Source organism: Bufo gargarizans, chromosome 2 (assembly GCF_014858855.1).
Source record: "Bufo gargarizans isolate SCDJY-AF-19 chromosome 2, ASM1485885v1, whole genome shotgun sequence".
In the NCBI taxonomy this organism is placed as follows: domain Eukaryota; kingdom Metazoa; phylum Chordata; class Amphibia; order Anura; family Bufonidae; genus Bufo; species Bufo gargarizans.
This window is the reverse complement of record NC_058081.1, coordinates 3,417,879-3,441,259: the sequence shown is the minus strand read 5'-3', so window position 1 is coordinate 3,441,259 and position 23,381 is coordinate 3,417,879. Positions and strand designations below refer to the sequence as shown.

At 46.9% G+C, this 23,381-nt stretch overlaps 1 protein-coding gene across 1 annotated transcript; it reads right to left on the bottom strand.

The window, feature by feature from the left end:
* Nucleotides 1-11,732: 11,732 nt before the first annotated feature.
* LOC122929185 (olfactory receptor 6B1-like) lies at nucleotides 11,733-12,692 on the bottom strand. The gene has a single exon (XM_044282692.1). It carries the CDS (start codon nucleotides 12,690-12,692, stop codon nucleotides 11,733-11,735), a length of 960 nt encoding a protein of 319 aa, XP_044138627.1.
* Nucleotides 12,693-23,381: the final 10,689 nt, after the last annotated feature.

The following is a 23,381-nucleotide window of genomic DNA, read 5'->3' as shown; positions in this document are numbered from 1 at the left end:
TCTCTGAAGAGACCCAGAGTATTAGTGCTGCAATTCATGTGTTGGCCCGCAGGTGGCTGGCCAACATGAGAAATCAGCAATCCATATAATACTATACTGCTTTTTGGAGTATGGTAATATTCAATTAAAAAAAAACTAAGTAGTGGATATTGTAGCCCCCTAAAAAGTTTTTAAAAATATAAAAATTTTAATCCCCCTCTTTCCTTAGATTAAAAAAAATACATAAATTATAAAAAAAAATATAAAAACACCCATACTAGCACCCTTAAAATATGAAAATATTTTTCCTATACGGCGAGTGGCTTAAGGGAAAAAAGTATTAAAATCGCCCCTTCACAATTTTTTTTTAGCACTTCTATTACCCCAAAAAAATGTAATAAAATGTGATAAAAAAGACACACACTCCAAAATGGTATCAATAAAAACTGCAGATCATACTGCAAAAAAAGAAGCCCCCACACAGCCCAGTAGACATAACTATACAAAAAATATAGGGGTCTTAACTCTTCAAAGTTTTCATTTATTTTTTTAGTATTTAAACATAGAAAATCTATACATATTCACATCATTGTAATTATTCTGAGCCATAAAGTGAAGGACAAAGGTCAGTTTTACCACAAAGGGAATGTCATAGGGACAAAACCCATTAACCTGTGGAGGAATTTAGTCTTTTTTTTCCAACTCAACCCCATTTGGATTTTTTTCCCACTTCCCACTACTTGGTATGCCATACTAAATGGTGGCATTAGAAATGACAACTTGTCCCTCAAAAAAGCCCTCATATGGAAATGTGAAGAGAAAAATTAAAAAATTATGGCTCCAGGAAAAATGAAAATGCAAAAATGAAAAAACCTCCTAAGGGTTAAATAAAAGCAGGTTTTGAAAATATAAAAAAACACACTTTTTTACCACCAAAACCAGACAGACTGAGCTTTTGAATGCCAGGTGCTCCTATGTTATTATGTCTGAATACTTGCTTTTGTCATTGCCATTAACCACTTCACATCTGGGCCATTTCCCTTCCTGACCAGGCCTAATTTTGCAAATCTGACATATCTCACTTTATGTGGTAATAACTTTGGAACGCTTTTACTTATCCAAGTCACTAAGAGATTGTTTTCTCGTGACACATTGTACTTCATGTTAGTCAATATATTTCACCTTTATTAAAAAATCCCAAATTTACCAAAAATTTTGAAAAATGTGCAATTTTCTAAATTTAAATTTCTCTGCTTTTAAAACAGAAAGCGATACCTCATAAAATATTTATTACTTAACATTCCCCATATGTCTACTTTATGTTGGCATCATTTTGGAAATGTAATTTTATTTTTGGGGGACGTTAGAAGGCTTAGAAGTTTAGAAGCAATTCTTACAATTTTTAAGAAAATGGCCAAAAGCCCACTTTTTAAGGACCAGTTTAGGTCTGAAGTCACTTTGTGGGGCTTACATAGTGAATACCCCGATAAATGACCCCATTGTAGAAACTACACCCCTTAAATTACTTAAAACCAATTTTACAAACTTTGTTAACCCTTTAGGCGTTTCACAAGAATTAAAGGAAAATGGAGATCAAATTTTAAAATGTCACTTTTTTGGCAGATTTTCCATTTTAATCCATTTTTTTCTTTAACGCATCGATGGTTAACAGCCAAACAAAACTCAATATTTATTACCCGGATTCGGTGGTTTACAGAAACACCCCACATGTGGTCATAAACTGCTGTATGGGCACACGGCAGGGCGCAGAAGAAAAGGAGCGCCACATGGTTTTTAGATGCTATGTCCCATTTGAAGCCCCCTGATGCACCCTTACAGTAGAAACTCCCAAGAAGTGACCCCATTTTGGAAACTAGGGGATAAGGTGCCAGTTTTATTGGTACTATTTTTGGGTTCATATGATTTTTTGATCATTCATTATAACACTTTATGAGGCAAGGTGACAAAAAAAATTGGTTGTTTTAGCACAGTTTTTATTTACTTTTACAGAGTTTACCTGAGGGGTTCGGTCAAGTGACATTTTTATAGAGAAGATTGTTACGGACGTGGCGATACCTAATATGTATACTTTTTCTTATTTATTTAAGTTTTACACAATAATAGCATTTTTGAAACAAAAAAAATATGTTTTAATGTGTCCATGTTCTGAGAGATATAGATTTTATTTATGAGCGATTTTCTTATGTAGGGGCTCATTTTTTGCGGGATGAGGTGACTGTTTTATTGGTACCAGTTTGTGGGACATACTTTTTTTATCACTTGGTGTTGCACTTTTTGTGATGTAAGGTGACAAAAATGGCTTTTTTTTACACAGTTGTATTATTATTTTTTTACTGTGTTCACCTGATGGGTTAGGTCATGTGATATTTTTATAGAGCTGGTTGTTATGGATGCGGCGATACCTAATATGTATACTTTTTTTATTTATTTCACTTTAACACAATAATAGCATTTTTTAAACCAAAAAAATAATGTTTTAGTGTCTCCATGTTATGAGAGCTATAGTTTTTTTTTATTTTTTTAGTGATTTTCTTATGTAAGAGCTCATTTTTGGCGGGGTGAGGTGGCGGTTTTATTTATACAATTTTTAGGACATACGCCTTTTTTATCACTTGGTGTTGTACTTTTTGTGATGTAAGGTGACAAAAATGACTTTTTTTTACACCGTTTTTTTATTTATTTTATGGTGTTTATCGGACTGAGTCGATCACGTGATATATTTATAGAGCCGACCATCACGGACGCGGCAATACCAAATATTTCCATTTTATTTTATTTATTTTTTATTCCTTACACAGGGAATTATTTTTTTACATGTGAAACATTTTGTTTTTTACACTTTGTGTCCCCCATAAGGTCATACAAGACCTCTGGGGGACATTTACTTCAGTTATTTTTTTTTTTACTGTTGATTTCTCCTGAAACTGGGGCTGACATAGTAGCCCCAGTTACAGAAGAAATGCACCCCCTAGAGAGGCTGTACAGCGCAATACAGCACTGTACAGCCTCAGTGCAGGGCTGATCAAGGTCTCTGAAAGACCTCACACAGCTCCTGCACTCGGTGAGCGCTGTGTATTCATCGATCAAGAAAGCAGGGACACCTGGGCACTGTCCCTGCCTTCTATAACGGTTGCCCTGCTGTCACTGACAGCGGGCAACCCGATCAGCAGTTGCACGATTAGCGTGCAGCTGCAGTCTCTGAAATGACTTTTTAAAACGTCCATTAGGAGATAGACAACCACGTCCCGGACGTTTTTATTCAATGGGCGGACGGGAGGTGGTTAAGTATTACTGAAGCTCTGATTGAAGTCGACAAGAGATGGGAGTTTTAACATTGTATTTGTTAGGGATGAGTTTCTCCACTCCACCCCTCGCACTAGAAGGTTCTAGTTTAGCTAACAACTGTATATAAGGAGAGCAGTCAGAGCCTCTAGTGTTCTGCAGTTAAGGAACAGTGTTTAAAAGAGGAAAACTCTGCCAGACTAGTTGAGTGACCAGAAGAAGACATTGATACAGGAATACTCTGCCACAGACCCTGGGCCTCCAGCCTTTGGCCAGGGTACCAGCCTTCTGAGAGAGATAGGGACAGCTAGCTCAAGCGTTTTCTCGGAATCAATCCCTTCTTCTGCCCCGGAGGAGACTGGAGAAGCCAGCCCTATGCATCACCTGTATTGTTTTGCCCCTGAAATCCTCCAGTAAAAAAACACCCTGGTTTACTGCAAACCCTGACTCTCTGGACTTATTTCCCATGAGCGGTGTCTGGGGGACCCAGTGTTGCATTGGAAACCAAGCCAAACCCGGTGACTGCATGGTATTTCAGTACTCCTCTGGTATTCACCCTTTAACTTCTGTACAGAAATCTAGACTTCAGTGCAGGGGAGGAATCAGAATGTTCTCTTTTGGGATAGTCCGAGTATAGTTGGAAGCAGACCTACTGTACTGAGGTGAGGGACACTGGTGCCAGCACCAGAGGCTCTTGGCACAGAAAACACCTCAAAAACATACCAAAACCACAGGTAAAGTCAGAATAGTAACTTATACTGATAATGGGGTTTTTGGCAAGACTTGACCATAGGAACTTTGCTGGAAGGCTGGTATGCAGGAAAACTACAACACAATAGCAGAAGCAATTTGTCACAAACTTACCTGTCCGGGCTCCAGCAGTGAGATCTCCAGCTTTGGCACAACTGTGCCAGGACAGACATGCTGATAAGCCAGACCCCCTGGTGATGCGACAGCGTCATTAGCAACTGGACACAATGCTTTCTCCCCACAGTGGGCATGTGCTGGATTGTTCAGCTGATCTCCTGTGTGCTGTATTCTGACTAATGGAGCCTGAGTCATGGATCTATCAGGTTCTGATCCAGGTATTCGGTGCTCTATTTAAACCCCTGATGGCAATACATCCTTGTCAGTTATAGGTTTTCCTTGCTGTGCTCTAGCTTCTATTTTCCGGTTTGGATTCTTACTATTGGATTTGACTTCGGCTTGACTTGGACTTCTCTCTCTGCTTATGATTTGGTACTGAATTGACCACCCAGATTTGACCTTGAGAAGTAGTGATGATTGGCCGAGGTCATATTCGAATTTGTGATATTTTGGAAATATTTTGTAGAATATTCATCATAAATTCACAAATTTGTATATATTTGTTATATTCTACTATTTTTTTACGAGAAAATCGGCATGGTAATGCAATATTGCACGATCAATATAAGCGGGGGTCAAAAACGAATATATAGCACTGTAGAATATAGTGCTAGATATTTGTTTTTAGAATATTCAGATTTTTTTTTTCCATTTGAATACAATTCCACCCTGCTTCTTGCTTGTGGGCCAATGACGTCATGGGTCAGGGCCAGGCCATGTGAGATACACCCTGTATATGCAAAGCTTATATTCTGCTATTAATAAAACACTCTTTTTTGGGCAAAATACACAATTGTTGCGCCCTTGCAGCATCAAGACGTTTGAAATTCCAGGGTTATATACTGCTTTCATATTCAGTTATTAAACTAACATCCGTTTGGGCAAAAAAATATATATTTGGCAGCCTTTGTTGCGGAATTCATTGTGAGACACACCCTTTATATGTTTGGGTTATATTCAGATATTTGAAATACAGCCATTTTGTGCACAAATCTTCAATTAGGCCTAGTGTGGGTCAGATACACCCTCTATTTACAGGGGTTATATTCAGGTATTTTATATACAGCCATTTTGGGTAAACAAATTGAATTGAGACCTAGTCTGGATAAGGGCGTGTGAGGTACACCCTGTACATACTGTCGTTCTATTCTACTATTAACTAAACACCCATTTAGGGTAAGATCCTAAATTCGAGAAATATGAGGAGAGCGTCAAAAAAGGGACGTGGCCACGGTCGTGGTGCTGCTGGTGGAGCTCCTGTTGCAGGGAGAGGACGTGGTCGATCTGTGCCAGCTACATGTACGAACATTGTTGGCAGTATTTTATTCTGGGATTCATTTGTGTCAGAAGGGAGAGAGCTAAAGTACAGTTGTAGCTATTATATTCCCTGTGAAGATTCTATACGATTCATTTTGATTCGAATATTTATGCGATTATTTATTCAATTATTCATCGATGCAAATTAGGCCTCCTGCACACGACCGTTGTGTGCATCCGTGGCCGTTGTGCCTTTTTCTGTTTTTTTTTCGCGGACCTATTGACTTTCAATGGGTCCGTTGAAAACTCGGAAAATGCACCGTTGTTCATCCGCGTCCGTGATCCGTGTTTCCTGTCCATCAAAAAAATATGACCTGTCCTATTTTTTTGACGGACAACGGTTCACAGACCCATTCAAGTCAATGGGTCCGTGAAAAAACACGGATGCACACAAGATAGGCATCCGTGTCCGTGATCCGTGGCCGTAGGTTACTTTCATACAAATGGATCCGAAGAATATACTACGAACTGTGTACATGACTGCCCCCTGCTGCCTGGCAGCACCCGTTCTCTTACAGGGGGCTGTGATATGTACAATTAACCCCTCAGGTGCCGCACCTGAAGGGGTTAATTGTGCGTATAATAGCCCCCTGTAAGAGATCCGGGGCTGCCAGGCAGCAGGGGGCCCCCCTCCCTCCCCAGTTTCAATTTCATTGGTGGCCAGTGGGGCCCCTTCTCCCTCCCTCTATTGTATTTATATCATTGGTGGCACAGTGTGTGGCCTCCCCCCAACCACCGCCCCAATCATTGGTGGCAGCAGAGAGTTCCGATCAGAGTCCCAGTTTAATCGCTAGGGCTCTGATCAGTAACCATGGCAACCAGGATGCTACAGCAGTCCTGGTTGCCATGGTTACTTAGCAATATTAGAAGCATCATACTTACCTGCTGGCTGCTGCGCTGTCTGTGACCGGCCGGGAGCTCCTCCTACTGGTAAGTGACAGATCATTAAGCAATGCGCCGCACAGACCTGTCACTTACCAGTAGGAGGAGCTCCCGGCCGGTCACAGACAGCGCAGCAGCCAGCAGGTAAGTATGATGCTTCTAATATTGCTAAGTAACCATGGCAACCAGGACTGCAGTAGCGTCCTGGTTGCCATGGTTACCGATCAGAGCCCCAGCGATTAAACTGGGACTCTGATCGGAACTCTCCGCTGCCACCAATGATCGGGGGGAGGGGGGAGGCCGCACACTGTGCCACCAATAATATAAATGCAATAGAGGGAGGGAGGGGGGCCGGGGGGCCGCACACTGTGCCACCAATGATATAAATGCAATAGAGGGAGGGAGAGGGGGCCGGGGGGGCCGCACACTGTGCCACCAATGATAATACAATAGAGGGAGGGAGGGGGGCCGCACAATGTGCCACCAATGATAATACAATAGAGGGAGGGAGGGGGGCCGCACTGGCCACCAATGATATTCAAACTGGGGAGGGAGGGGGGTCTGCCTCGTGCTGCCTGGCAGCCCCTGATCTTTTACAGGGGGATATGAGACGCACAATTAACCCCTTCAGGTGCGGCACCTGAGGGGTTAATTATGCGGATCACAGCCCCCTGTAAGAGATCAGGTGCTGCAAGGCAGCAGGGGGCAGTCATGTACACAGTTCATAGTATATTCTAACTAGAAGCGTCCCTATCACCATGGGAACGCCTCTGTGTTAGAATATACTGTCGGATATGAGTTTTCACGATGTAACTCAAATCCGATGGTATATTCTAACATAGAGGTGTTCCCATGGTAATGAGGACGCTTCAAGTTAAAATATACCATCGGATTTGAGAAAACTCTGATCCGATGGTACAAAAGGGACTCCTGACTTTACATTGAAAGTCAATGGGGACGGATCCGTCTGCAATTGCACCATATTGTGTCAACGTCAAACGGATCCGTCCCCATTGACTTGCATTGTAATTCAGGACGGATCCGTTTGGCTCCGCACAGCCATGTCCGTGGATCCTCCAAAAATCAAGGAAGACCCACGGACGAAAAAACAGTCACGGATCGCGAACCTACGGACCCCGTTTTTGCGGACCTTACAAAAAAAAACAGTCGTGTGCAGGAGGCCTAGCTTTGTGGTTTTAGTTATTTATATGCCACCTAGGTTTTAGCACTGGTATGATATCCTACCTGAAAATCAACAACTATCCATTTATTGTGGGTTATTCACTGTTGTATATGTATGTTATTTTAACACGTGAGTTTTTCCGTTTTATTGGTGTTTTTAAGGTCATTGTATAGATTAATAAACTTCTGTATGGTTTGAATATCTTGAGAGTACCCAGTTTCTTTAAAACAATATCCCACTTCTATGCCTCCTTGAAAAAATGCTGCTGGCGATGATGGAAGAGGATGTGGCACAGGAGGAGGAAGAGGGATCATTTCGTAGTGTTTCCGGCCAGTCATTCACAAGTGGCTTTGAGCATGGGTTCCTGCACCCACAAACGCCAGGTACACAATTGTCCAGCCAGGGCACAATTCTGGAGGATAACGAGTTGGAGGAGATGGAGGAGGAACCGTGTTCACAGCAGGGTGGCAACTAAACCAGCTCATGGCCATCACTGGTGCATGGCTGGGGGAATACAGAGGACACAGACAATACACCTCCCATAGAGGACAGCTTTTCATTGCCTCTGGGCAGCCTGGCACACATGAGTGATTACATGCTGCAGTGTCTCCACAATGACCATCGAGTTGCCCACATTCTAACTTGTGCTGATTACTGTGTGGCCACGCTACTGGATCTCCGTTACAAGGACAATGTACCGTCCTTAATTCCGTAACTGGAGCGTGATCGTAAGATGCGCGAGTACAAGCGCACGCTGGTAGACGCGCTGTTGGTGGCATTCCCTCCTGACAGCGGGGGCACAGTGGAAGCACAAGGCAAAGGCAGAGGAGGAGGAAGAGGTCGCCAACGCAGCTGGGGCACCACCAGCACCTGAGAAGGCAGGGTTAGCATGGCCGAAATGTGGAAAAGCTTTGTCAGCACGCCACAACAACCAGCACCACCATCTGATCTGGAACGTCTTAGCAGGAGGCAGCATTTCACCAACATTGTGGAGCAGTATGTGTGCACATGCCTACAACGTACTGAATGACGGGTCTGCCCCCTTCAACTTCTGGGTGTCCAAATTGGGCACATGGCCTGAGCTTGCCCTTTACGCCTTGGAGGTGCTGGTCTGCCCTGCAGCCAGTGTATTATCTGAACGTGTGTTTAGCATGGCAGGGGGCGTTATCACAACAAGCGCAGCTGCCTGTCCACAGCCAATGAAGATAAGCTCACGTTCATTAAAATAAACCAGGCATGGTTCCCACAGGACTTGTCCGTACCTTGTGCAGAATAGACATGTTTACCGGCCTTACCAAGCCATTGTTATACTACAGTTCAATTGCTCATTGTTGTAATTTGGATATTTCTCTTTTGGAGTGTACCCTAATTAAAAAAAAATATAAAAAATTTAAACCAAAAACCAATGTTGTCTACCTCGTCCTCCTCCACCGCCGCTTCCACCTACACTGCTACGTCCACCGCCTCCTCAAACTCCTACTCCATATGGACCTCCACCTCATAAATCAGTTTTTTTTGTATTATTTGTACATATTTTATTTTGTCATTTTACTAATTTGTCTGTTACATTTTCTGGTGAAATTCACCAATTTTTGGGTGTGATATACCACTGCTATACCTAGTAGACAGGTAACATTTCACAAATTTGTCTGTTAAATTTTTGGGTGAAATTCACCATTTTATGGGTGTGATATACCCCTGCTATACCTAGAAGACAGGTAAAAAAAAAAAATTCATTTGTCTGTTACATATTCGGGTGCAATTCACCACTTTTTGGGTGTGATATACCCCTGCTGTACCTAGTAGACAGGTAAACAAATTTCACTAATTTGTCTGTTACATTCTCGGGTGAAATTCACCAATTTTTGGCTGTGATATACCACTGCTCTACCTAGTAGACAGGTAAAAACATTTCACTAATTTGTCCGTTACATTCTTGGGTGACATTTGACCATTTTTGCTGTGATTAAACCCCTACTCTGCATAGGTGATCGTGACATAAATTTAAAAAATCATCTGTTACAAGATTGAAATTTCACCAATTTTGCCGCATACAAACCCCTGCTCTGCATAGGTGACAGGGAATTAAATTTAAAAAACTCTTCTTTATATGATGCGTGCCCCGTCCTTTCATTCAATGGTTAAACTTTAACAACTTGTCCCACATTTGCACTTCAATAATTTGTCCGACTTTTCCGCTCGATCATTTTTAATTTAAAAAATTTACCTCCCTTGGATGTTGTCTCTCTTTCTCACGCTCCCTCTCCAGCGTGAAACCCTGATTCAGCGATAACCGTGATCAACGTGGTAGGCTCAGAAAAGAACATCAAAAGTTGATAGAGAAGATATCCAAATGGATGGTGGACGTCACAGGGACGTGCGATCAGGCAGAAGTTATCTACAGTCAACAAAGCGGCAGCAGGGCCTCTCCTGTCTAACGTTTCCAAATCCTAAATACCCCAGTGACATTCCCTATAATTTTTTATTAATTATTCCAATAACAGGGCATCTGAAGAGTCCTGTATTGTTATTTATCGTCACTACCTCCCCGAGTCAGGAGTGGGTAATTGCCACGCGCCCCCTCCTTTTCTTCGATTGTTCCATTTTAATAACTTTTCCCACATTTCCACTCAATCACAATTAAATTTCATCCATTGATCTCCCTTGGATGTGGTCTCTCTTTCTCACGCTCCCTCTCCGGCCTGGAACCCTGATTCCCCGCCACCCGTGATCACCATGGTAGGCTCAGAAAAGAACATCGAAAGTTGATAGAGCAGATATCCAATTGGATCGTGAACATCACGGGGACGGGCGACATGGTGGGGCAGTATGTGTGCACACGCCTACACAAACTGACTGATGGGTCTGCCCCCTGTAACTTCTGGGTCTCCAAATTGGGCACATGGCCTGAGCTTGCCTTTTACGCCTTGGAAGTGCTGGCCTGCCCTGCAGCCAGTGTATTGTCTGAACGTGTGTTTAGCACAACTGGAGGGGGTTATCACAGGTTATATTTCCCAATGTTTTGGGGTCTACCCCAAATTTAAAAATAAAATAAAAAACAAAACCAGAAATCAGTGTTGGCTACCTCCTCCACCGCCACTTCCTCCTACACCACCCCATCCACTGTCTCCTCAATCTCCTACTCCATATGGACCTCGTCCTCCTAGATCAAGATTATTATTTTTTAGTTATATGTATTTTATGTTATTTAAAGTCATTTCCCTATCCACATTTGTTTGCACAGCACTTGCCATGCTCTTAACCACATTTTGCTGGCATTTGCAGCCCTCTAGCCCTTTCCGTGCCATTTTACTGCTCAAAAGTTCAATGGGGTTCGGGGTCAAGTTCGGGTCCCGCACTTTTTTGTTAAGTTCGGCCGAACCCGAACATCCAGGTGTCCGCTCAACTCTACATATAATGTCTCGAAAAAGATGTTTGAAAAAACTAATTTATATGAAACATCAAAGACACATTGCCTTTTACTACATTTACAGTACTTTATTGTAAATCAAACTCCAAATTATTTAATGACTAAATTTAATATAATAGAAACATAGTGGGACGGTTAGTAAGACCGGTGGTTCAGACGATGGTCTTAGTCCATGTCCGCTGGACCTTAATGAGCTTAAATTATGTCGAGGCTCTGGCCTCTGCATAACCTAGGTGCTGGCCTTGCGGCTTGCCTAAATCTATTGTAGCTACCTTGCTGGCATAGATTTAAGTAATTTTATGTGCCAAAAACAGGTATAGAAAGTGATAAATGAGACGTGCCGGCTGATCGGCCCCCTTCCCTGATGATACCACACCAGCTTGGAAAAGTGGAGCTGTGAAAAGACTCCTATTCAGCCACAAATTCCCTTTTCAACTGAATCTGCAATGAAATGATGCCAAGTGGCATACTTAACATCATAAATGACCCCCTAAGGCTGAAAAAGACAAACCATACTTTCATCCAGTTCAAATTGTAATCCTGCAAAGACCTCTTTTAGAAGTGAACAGTAAAACAGGATTTCAGATTACAAACAACTTTAAGTCTCAGTTATGATGTGCAACTTCTAAAAAATCTCCACATCGGGCAATCCCTCAGCACCAAATATATTATTACTATGTGAACCACTACATTTGTGCAACCTAACAAAGCAAAGACAGGTCTTAAACTGGCACCAAAACCACCGCTAATAATAAATTCCCCCCAAAAATCTTAAATATGTTTTCTTGATTTTGCCATCTTTTCTAACCGCAGATTCAGATATTTCATCGCAGAAGACTGAATCTCCTTGTTCCTAAGACTGTATATAATGGGGTTTAGAAGTGGGGTCAATACAATGTAGACAAGGGAAATAAACTTGTTAGCATTCAGTGAATGTCCACTGTAAGGGACCATGTAGATTATGAGCATGGAGCCATAATAGGTAGAGACAACCACCAAGTGAGAGGCACAAGTGGAGAAAGTCTTTTGTCGGCCTGAGGTGGAGGAAATTCCAAAGATAGTGATAAAAATGCAGACATATGATATGATTATAAGTAAGAAAGGTAAAAGAACTAAAACAAGACAGAGCACTATCATGTTAATACTCACAGCGGTTATGTCTGAACAGGTAATGTCTAAAAGAGGCTTAAATTCACAAAAGAAATGGGCAATAACATTCGATCCACAGAAGTCTAAGTTACACAAAAAGACAAGTGTAATAAGTACTAACATAAAGCTCAACCCCCAGGATGAGATGATCAGGCTGTATCTAAGCTTGACACTCATCACTGAGATATAATGTAGTGGTCTACAGATGGCCAAGTACCGGTCATAGGACATCGCCGAGAGCAAAAAACACTCTGCACAGACCGTTCCCCCATATAAGTAAAACTGGGCTAAACACCCAACATAAGGAATTGTGCTCCCTTCCCATATGATGACTTCCAGCATCTTAGGAACAATGATTGTCACAAGGACAATGTCTGACAGCGCCAAATGTCCAAGGAAGAAATACATTGGAGAAAGGAGACGTTGGCTTGTGGACACCAGTAAAATAATCAAGAGGTTTTCACATATAGTCATGGAATAAATAAGGAGAATAATGGAGAAGAAAGGCAACTTGTAATCATTCAGAGCCGGGAATCCCAGTATAAAGAACTCTGTGACTGTGGTGGAGTTGGCTTCATACATTTTCATCTCTAAATGTTTTTTTTTAAACTGTGTAACAATGCAGACACATTTATAGAAATGACTGATGGGCAACAGATCTAAGATGATTTGCATTTATCTTCATGTAGTGTCAATTCTGACAGCTTCCACCATAGCAGAGTTGGTTATCAGCATCCCAAGATAAAATACAGTAGATATTTCTGGTATAACGCATACACCGGCTTCTTCTGAAAATAGGAAAGGTTTAAGAAATCACATCCTGTATATATGTAAAGCTGGAACCTCCCAGGAATGGACAATTTCATATCAAAGCACCAGGGATCTTCAGAACATCAACCCTCAAGATATTAAAAATGGAAAAATAATAAATCTCATGGCAGATATGATTATTATCAAAGAGGGAAAAATAATACGTCTCTGACCATGAGCTTAGTCTAAATATTGTAAAGATTTTTTGGATATTATCAGCAAATTGCAATGTTGGTAAACATTAGTATGACATATATACCGTGCCACATTCTTTGTAAATGTTTAAATCAACCAAACTGATTTTTTACCTTTTGATTCACAACATTTCAACAGAATTAAATTTTTTTGAAAGTTGTATAGAGATTTCACTTCGTAATGAACCAGGATTGTAACAAATACAAACTTCCCAACATTTTGGAGGCAGACGAACCCAAAGCTTTTTAGGTTGATTCAGATGATTCTAGTAAAATTGCGTGTAGCTGAGCGGTTGGAAAATTGTCTGCCAATAAAACAATCTTAGGGACAGTGTGCAGTCACATTCAAGCTCTATTCTAGTGTCAGGTACATTGAAAGGAAGGTAGGGATGAGCGAACCCGAACTGTATAGTTCGGGTTCGTACCGAATTTTGGGGTGTCCGTGACACGGACCCGAACCCGGACATTTTCGTAAAAGTCTGGGTTCGGGTTCGGTATTCGTCGCTTTCTTGGCGCTTTTGTGACGCTTTCTTGGCGCTTTTTGAAAGGCTGCAAAGCAGCCAATCAACAAGCGTCATACTACTTGCCCCAAGAGGCCGTCACAGCCATGCCTACTATTGGCATGGCTGTGATTGGCCAGAGCACCATGTGACCCAGTCTCTATTTAAGCTGGAGTCACATAGCGCCGCCCGTCACTCTGCTCTGATTAGCGTAGGGAGAGGTTGCGGCTGCGACAGTAGGGCGAGATTAGGCAGATTAACTCCTCCAAAGTACTTGATTAACTGATCGATCTGCAGCTGTGGATGATTGAACTGCTGCTATTGAATTGCTCACTGTTTTTAGGCTGCCCAGAGCGTTTTACAGTCACTTTTTTCTGGGGTGATCGGCGGCCATTTTGTGTCTTGTGTTGCGCCAGCACAAGCTGCCACCAAGTGCATTTAACCCTCAATGGTGTGGTTGTTTTTTGGCTAAAGCCTACATCAGGGTCAAGCTGTTACACCAAGTGCATTTAACCAGCAATAGTCTGTTTATTTTTTGGCCATATCCTACATCAGGGGCAAGCTGTCACCAAGTGCATTTAACCCTCAGTAGTGTGGTTGGTCAAGCTGTCACACCAAGTGCATTTAACCATCAATAGTGTGGTTATTTTTTGGCCATATAGGAGTCTAATTCTGTCAGTAAACGTATACCTGTCACCCAGCGCCTAAATACTAGGCCTCAAATTTATATCCTGCTAAATCTGTTGTTACTGGTGTACTGCTGTGGATGGGCAAGTTATTTAGTGTCCGTCAAAGCACAGTTTTTGTTCTGGGTTGAAATACAATTCCGAATTTAGCAATTTCCTAATTTAGTGGTTTCTGCTGTATCAGGCCTACTTTAAATACATCCCTAAAAGGGTATATCAGAATCAAGGTGCTGATAGGGTCATTCTCAATAACTTCACACACACGCTACTGTGCATATCCCAGTCTAATTCTGTCCGTGAAACGTATACCTGTCACCCAGCGCCTAAATACTAGGCCTCAAATTCATAGTCAGCTAAATCTGTGGTTACTGCTGTGCCTGTATTAGTGTAATACGGTACCTAAATAGATAGCCAGATAGTGTTAGGTGTCTGTAAAAAAAGGCCTGAATTTGAATTTAATACATTGGGCCAAATAATATTTTTGTTGTTGTGGTGAACGATAACAATGAGGAAAACATCTAGTAAAGGACGTGGACGTGGACATGGTCGTGGTGGTGTTAGTGGACCCTCTGGTGCTGGGAGAGGACGTGGCCGTTCTGTCACATCCACACGTCCTAGTGAACCAACTACCTCAGGTCCCAGTAGCCGCCAGAATTTACAGCGATATATGGTGGGGCCCAAAGCCGTTCTAAGGATGGTAAGGCCTGAGCAGGTAAAGGCATTAGTCAATTGGGTGGCCGACAGTGGATCCAGCACGTTCACATTATCTCCCACCCAGTCTTCTGCAGAAAGCGCACAGATGGCGCCTGAAAACCAACCCCATGAGTCTGTCACATCACCCCCATGCATATCAGGGAAACTGTCTGAGCCTCATGTTATGCAGCAGTCTCTTATGCTGTTTGAAGACTCTGCTGGCAGGGTTTCCCAAGGGCATCCACCTAGCCCTTCCCCAGCGGTGGAAGACATAGACTGCACTGACGCACAACCACTTATGTTTCCTGATGATGAGGACATGGGAATACCACCTCAACATGTCTCTGATGATGACGAAACACAGGTGCCAACTGCTGCGTCTTTCTGCAGTGTGCAGACTGAACAGGAGGTCAGGGATCAAGACTAGGTGGAAGACGATGCAGGGGACGATGAGGTCCTAGACCCCACATGGAATGAAGGTCGTGCCACTGACTTTCACAGTTCGGAGGAAAAGGCAGTGGTGAGACCGAGCCAACAGCGTAGCAAAAGAGGGAGCAGTGGGCAAAAGCAGAACACCCGCCGCCAAGAGACTCCGCCTGCTACTGACCGCCGCCATCTGGGACCGAGCACCCCAAAGGCAGCTTCAAGGAGTTTCCTGGCATGGCACTTTATCAAATAATGTGGTGACGACAAGACCCGAGTGGTTTGCACGCTGTGCCATCAGAGCCTGAAGCGAGGCATTAACGTTCTGAACCTTAGCACAACCTGCATGACCAGGCACCTGCATGCAAAGCATGAACTGCAGTGGAGTAAACACCTTAAAAACAAGGAAGTCACTCAGGCTCCCCCTGCTACTGTCATGGTCTTACCTTCGTTTGACATGTGCTGGCGGCCATCTTGGTTTCTGGGTTTCTTGTAGCCTCCCACCCTGCGGCTTCTCCTTCCCACTGGGAGGAGCTGGATGCCTAGCTCATATATATAGAAGGTCTGTGGCTTCAGTTCCTTGCTTGGTCCTCCTGTGTTCACATGCTTCTAAGACTGCTGCTGCTTCTGGTTCCTGATCCTGGCCTCGTCTGACTACCCCGTTGGTTCCTGATCCTGGCTTCGTCTGACTACCCCGTTGGTTCCTGATCCTGGCTTCGTCTGACTACCCCGTTGGTTCCTGATCCTGGCTTCGTCTGACCACCCTCCTGGTTCCTGACCTCTGTCCACGCAAGACCCTGCTTCGGTTTAGCCATCCGTTTGGACTTTTGCTACGGCTTGATTTCCAATAAAGCCTTCTTATTTCCACTCAACTCTGTTGTACGTCTGGTTCATGGTTCCATGACATTAGGACCAAGCCATGAATTCTGACGGTACAGGGCCATCCTCGCTACCTACGCTGGTTGCCAGACTTGATCAGCAGGATCACCTGTTGGGTCGGTTCGCTGTGGCGTTGCAAACCCTGCTTGAACGCACGGCTCATTTCGCTTCCGTTGCTGATGGGTCGGTTGTCGCTCCTGGGCCCGCTCCTACTGCCGCCCCGGTTGTTGCGCCAGAGTCTACCCCGACACCTGTTGCTGCGCCTGCGGTGTCTCGGGGTATGACCGGTTCTGCCCCCCTTCCACAGCGCTTTGGGGGAGAGCCAACTCAGTGCCGAGGTTTCCTTAACCAGGTGGGCATTTATTTCGAGTTGCTGCCACATGCCTTTCCTACTGAGAGATCAAAGGTGGGCTTCTTGATCTCGCTGCTCTCGGACAAGGCCTTGGCCTGGGCCAGCCCTTTATGGGAGAACAACAATCCGGTGGTTGCCGAGTTTTCCGGTTTTGTTGCTTCTCTTCGGAAGGTATTCGATGTGCCGGCTCGTGCTGCCTCTGCTGCGAAGCTCCTTATGTCCATCAGACAGGGTTCACGATCCGTAGCTGAATACGCCATTGAGTTTCGTACCCTGGCAGCAGAGGTGGGCTGGAATAATGAGGCTCTGGTCGCTGCTTTCTCTCATGGTCTCTCGGATGCCTTGAAGGATGAGGTTGCAGCTAAGGACCTACCAGTGGAGCTCGAGTCTCTTATTTCTTTCCTGATTTTGATTGACACCAGACTCAGGGAGAGACCTTCCTTTAAGGAGAGCCTGCGGAGGTCTCCTAACAGATTGGCGCCTACGTTTGCTGTCCCACCCGTGCCTCCCTCTCCTCCCACGCCTCCTGGGGATGACTTGTCTGGGGGTGAACCCATGCAGCGGGGGTTTGCTCGCCTGTCCGAGGGGGAGAGGGCACTACGGAGACGCGAGGGCCGATGCATGTACTGTGTTCTCGGTGGGCATTTTCGGTTGGCATGTCCGAACCGTCCGGGAGAACGCTCGCAACTGAGGTCCTGTCGGGGGCAGATCTTGGGTGGAGTCTCCTCGTCCCCGGTTTCCCGTGTTGACAAACCACTGATCACGGTTGTCCTCTCCTGGGTCGGGGGCTCGGTGACGACCCAGGCGTTGGTGGACTCTGGTGCTGGTGGTTTGTTCATTGATAGAGTGTTCGTTGCCGCCAATTCCATTCCTCTGCAGCCTCGAGGTTCCCCACTGGCTCTTGAGGCGATAGACGGCAGACCCCTTCTGCCGCCACACGTGACTCATGAGACCCTTCCAGTGGGGATAGCCATTGGTGCCGTTCACAGAGAGTCGGTCTGTCTCCAGGTTATTTCGTCTCCACACTACTCGGTGGTCTTGGGGTACCCCTGGCTCCAGAAGCATAATCCGACTTTCGATTGGAGATCGGTCGAGATCCTCTCGTGGTCACCGCAGTGTGGGGTTAGTTGCATCCATGGGCCTGTCAAGTTGCTGTGTACTTCCTCGGACTCTCTGTTGCCTCCTGAATACGAAGAGTACCGGGTTGTATTCGATAAGGTGCGCGCGGTTGCCCTACCTCCGCACCGCCCATACGATTGTGCCATAGAGTTACAATCCGGTGCCGTTCCTCCTCGTGGCAAAGTCTATCCACTGTCGGTAGCGGAGAATGAGGCCATGGAGGAGTACGTGAGGGAGGCGCTTTCACGCGGACACATTCGCAAATCCTCGTCCCCGGCAGGGGCTGGATTTTTCTTTGTGAAAAAGAAGGGCGGTGAGTTGAGGCCTTGCATCGATTACAGGGGTCTCAATCGCATCACGATCAAGAACGCTTACCCGATACCCTTGATTTCCGAGCTGTTCGATCGCCTCAAAGGGGCCACGGTCTTTACCAAACTCGACCTGAGGGCGGCATATAACCTGGTAAGGATCAAGGCGGGCGATGAGTGGAAGACCGCGTTTAACACCAGGACCGGTCATTATGAATCCTTGGTTATGCCCTTTGGGTTGTGCAATGCGCCCGCAGTCTTCCAGGAATTCATCAACGATGTTTTCCGTGACCTGTTGCAGCAGTGTGTGGTGGTCTATTTGGATGACATCTTGGTATATTCTGAATCCATGGAGGCCCACATTATGGATGTCAGACGAGTGTTGCAACGGTTACGAGAGAACAGGCTGTTCGGTAAGCTTGAGAAATGCGAATTTCACCGATCCCAGGTAACCTTCTTAGGTTACATCATTTCCGCTGAGGGGTTCTCCATGGATCCTGAGAAGGTTTCGGCTGTCTTACAGTGGCCCCAGCCCAGTGGTCTCCGTGCCCTGCAGCGCTTTTTGGGCTTCGCCAATTATTATCGGAAGTTCATCAGGGACTTTTCCATGCTAGCCAAGCCTCTCACGGATCTGACCAGGAAGGGCAGTAATTTCCAGGTCTGGCCGCTCGAGGCCAGCTTTTGAGGCTCTAAAGTCTGCCTTTGTGTCGGCTCCGATTCTGTCGCATCCCAACCCTGGGTTGCCCTTTGTCCTCGAGGTGGACGCGTCTGAGACGGAAGTAGGCGCCCTTCTGTCTCAGCGTAGAACACCAGAGGGTCCTCTGCTTCCCTGTGGGTTTTACTCCCGGAAACTGTCTTCCGCGGAGTGCAACTATCAGATTGGTGACAGGGAGTTATTGGCCATCGTGCAGGCCCTTAAAGAATGGAGGCACTTGCTCGAGGGCTCGGTGGTTCCGGTTCTCATCCTGACGGACCACAAGAATCTGACCTACCTTTCTGAGGCCAAGAGATTGACACCACGTCAGGCCAGATGGGCTCTGTTCTTGTCACATTTTAATTACGTGGTCTCCTACCTACCCGGTTCCAAGAACATCAGAGCGGATGCCTTATCACGGCAGTACTCCGAGCTGTCCGGGGAGGAGTCGATTCCGACTTCGGTCATACCTCCGAATCTGATCCTGGCCGCCATTCGCACCAGCCTGACCTCTCCCCTGGGTGAGCAGATTTTGGCGGCTCAATCTGGTGCTCCCTCTGGGAGACCCAACGGCAGGTGTTTTGTGCCTGAGGAGTTGCACACTCGGTTGTTGCGAACCTACCATAACTCCAAGGCCGCGGGGCATCCTGGAAAGAACCAGCTGTCCTGGGCTGTTTCACGTCTGTTCTGGTGGCCTTCTCTACGTTCCGACATCGCCGCATATGTAGCGGCATGCTCCGTTTGTGCCCAGAGTAAGTCCCCTCGGCACCTTCCGTTGGGCCTTTTGCAACCCATAGCCACCGGGGAGCGCCCATGGTCATACCTGGGGATAGATTTCATTGTGGACCTCCCTGCATCCCGAGGCCATACGGTCATTCTCATGATTGTGGACCGGTTTTCCAAAATGTGCCACTGTGTTCCTCTCAAGAAGTTACCCTCTGCACAAGAGTTGGCCACGATTTTCGCCAGGGAGGTCTTCCGGTTGCACGGTTTGCCCAAGGAGATTGTGTCGGATCGGGGGAGTCAGTTTGTGTCCAGGTTCTGGCGCGCCTTTTGCTCCCAGTTGGGGATTCATCTCTCTTTCTCCTCGGCCTACCACCCTCAGTCCAATGGGGCCGCAGAACGATCTAATCAGGCCTTGGAGCAATTCCTTCGTTGCTATGTCTCCGATCACCAAGACAATTGGGTTGACCTCCTGCCTTGGGCTGAGTTTGCCAGGAACACGGCGGTGAACTCTTCCTCTGGGACGTCTCCCTTCATGGCCAATTATGGGTTCCAACCTGCCGTGTTACCGGAGGTATTCTCTCCCCAGGATACTCCGGCTGTGGAGGATCACCTTTCCGTCCTACGTGCTTCTTGGGTACAGATCCAGAGGTCCCTTGAGGTCTCTGCGCAGCGCCAGAGACTCCAGGCTGATCGCAGACGAGCGCCCGCTCCTTCCTACCAGGTCGGAGACCGTGTATGGTTGTCCACCCGCAACCTCAACCTTCGAGTGCCCACTCCCAAGCTGGCGCCTCGCTTTGTTGGTCCCTTCCGAGTGCTTCGCAGGGTAAACCCGGTAGCCTATGCCCTTGCGCTTCCTCCTGGCATGCGGATCTCCAACGTGTTTCATGTCTCCCTGTTGAAGCCATTGGTGTGTAATCGTTTCACTTCCTCGGTTCCTCGGCCCCGTCCGGTCCAAGTGGGCAATCGTGAGGAATATGAGGTGAGCAATATCCTGGACTCACGCCTGGTCCGCGGTCGGTTGCAGTTTTTGGTCCATTGGCGTGGTTATGGTCCAGAGGAGCGTTCCTGGGTTCCCTCCGCAGATGTCCATGCTCCTGCTTTGCTCCGAGCCTTCCACGCACGCTTCCCTCAGAAACCGTTCCTTACTCCGCGGAGGAGGGGCCCTTGAGGGGGAGGTACTGTCATGGTCTTACCTTCGTTTGACATGTGCTGGCGGCCATCTTGGTTTCTGGATTTCTCGTAGCCTCCCACCCTGCGGCTTCTCCTTCCCACTGGGAGGAGCTGGATGCCTAGCTCATATATATAGAAGGTCTGTGGCTTCAGTTCCTTGCTTGGTCCTCCTGTGTTCACATGCTTCTAAGACTGCTGCTGCTTCTGGTTCCTGATCCTGGCCTCGTCTGACTACCCCGTTGGTTCCTGATCCTGGCTTCGTCTGACTACCCCGTTGGTTCCTGATCCTGGCTTCGTCTGACTACCCCGTTGGTTCCTGATCCTGGCTTCGTCTGACCACCCTCCCGGTTCCTGACCTCTGTCCACGCAAGACCCTGCTTCGGTTTAGCCATCCGTTTGGACTTTTGCTACGGCTTGATTTCCAATAAAGCCTTCTTATTTCCACTCATCTCTGTTGTACGTCTGGTTCATGGTTCCATGACAGCTACCTCTTCTGCTGCTGCCGCCTCGGCCTCTTCTGCTGCTGCCGCCTCGGCCTCTTTCTCCGCCTCTGGAGGAACGTTGGCAGCTGCCGCCTAGCAAACAGGGGATGTACCACCAACACCACCACCACCTCCGTCACCAAGCATCTCAACCATGTCACACGGCAGCACCGTTCAGCTCTCCATCTCAAAAACATTTGAGAGAAAGCGTAAATTCCCACCTAGCCACCCTCGATCCCTGGCCCTGAATGCCAGCATTTCTAAACTACTGGCCTATGAAATGCTGTCATTTAGGCTGGTGGACACAGACAGCTTCAAACAGCTCATGTCGCTTGCTGTCCCACAGTATGTTGTTCCCAGCCGCCACTACTTCTCCAAGAGAGCCGTGCCTTCCCTGCACAACCAAGTATCCGATAAAATCAAGTGTGCACTGCGCAACGCCATCTGTAGCATGGTCCACCTAACCACAGATACGTGGACCAGTAAACACGGCCAGGGACGCTATATCTCCCTAACTGCACACTGGGTAAATGTAGTGGCAGCTGGGCCCCAGGCGGAGAGCTGTTTGGCGCACGTCCTTCCGCCGGCAAGGATCGCAGGGCAACATTCTTTGCTTCCTGTTGCCACCTCCTCCTACTCAGCTTCCTCCTCCTCTTCTTCCACCTGCTCATCTAGTCAGCCACACACCTACACCACCAACTTCAGCACAGCCCGGGGTAAACGTCAGCAGGCCATTCTGAAACTCATATGTTTGGGGGACAGGCCCCACACCGCACAGGAGTTGTGGCGGGGTATAGAACAACAGACCGACGAGTGGTTGCTGCCGGTGAGCCTCAAGCCCGGCCTGGTGGTGTGCGATAATGGGCGAAATCTCGTTGCAGCTCTGGGACTAGCCGGTTTGACGCACATCCCTTGCCTGGCGCATGTGCTGAATTTGGTGGTGCAGAAGTTCATTCACAACTACCCCGACATGTCAGAGCTGCTGCATAAAGTGCGGGCCGTCTGTTCGCGCTTCCTCCGTTCACATCCTGCCGCTGCTCGCCTGTCTGTGCTACAGCGTAACTTCGGCCTTCCCGCTCACCGCCTCATATGCGACGTGCCCACCAGGTGGAACTCCACCTTGCACATGCTGGACAGACTGTGCGAGCAGCAGCAGGCCATAGTGGAGTTTCAGCTGCAGCACGCACGGGTCAGTCGCACTGCGGAACAGCACCACTTCACCACCAATGACAGGGCCTCCATGCGAGACCTGTGTGCCCTGTTGCGCTGTTTCGGGTACTCCACCAACATGGCCAGTGGCGATGACGCCGTTATCAGCGTTACAATACTACTTCTATGTCTCTTTGAGAAAACACCTAGGGCGATGATGGAAGAGGAGGTGGCCCAGGAGGAGGAGGAGGAGGAGGAGGAGGAAGAGGGGTCATTTTTTGCACTTTCAGGCCAGTCTCTTCGAAGTGACTCAGAGGGAGGTTTTTTGCAACAGCAGAGGCCAGGTACAAATGTGGCCAGCCAGGGCCCACTACTGGAGGACGAGGAGGACGAGGATGAGGTGGAGGAGGATGAGGATGAAGCATGGTCACAGCGGGGTGGCACCCAACGCAGCTCGGGCACATCACTGGTGCGTGGCTGGGGGGAAAGGCAGGACGATACGCCTCCCACAGAGGACAGCTTGTCCTTACCCCTGGGCAGCCTGGCACACATGAGCGACTACATGCTGCAGTGCCTGCGCAACGACAGCAGAGTTGCCCACATTTTAACGTGTGCGGACTACTGGGTTGCCACCCTGCTGGATCCACGGTACAAAGACAATGTGCCCACCTTACTTCCTGCACTGGAGCGTGATAGGAAGATGCGCGAGTACAAGCGCACGTTGGTAGACGCACTACTGAGAGCATTCCCAAATGCCACAGGGGAACAAGTGGAAGCCCAAGGCCAAGGCAGAGGAGGAGCAAGAGGTCGCCAAGGCAGCTGTGTCACGGCCAGATCCTCTGAGGGCAGGGTTAGCATGGCAGAGATGTTGAAAAGTTTTGTCAACACGCCACAGCTAACTGCACCACCACCTGATACGCAACGTGTTAGCAGGAAGCAACATTTCACTAACATGGTGGAACAGTACGTGTGCACACCCCTCCACGTACTGACTGATGGTTCGGCCCCATTCAACTTCTGGGTCTCTAAATTGTCCACGTGGCCAGAGCTAGCCTTTTATGCCTTGGAGGTGCTGGCCTGCCCGGC

Excerpts from the sequence above, each read along its gene's own strand:
- LOC122929185 (XM_044282692.1), bottom strand. The coding sequence starts at position 12,692 with ATGTATGAAGCCAACTCCACCACAGTCACAGAGTTCTTTATACTGGGA.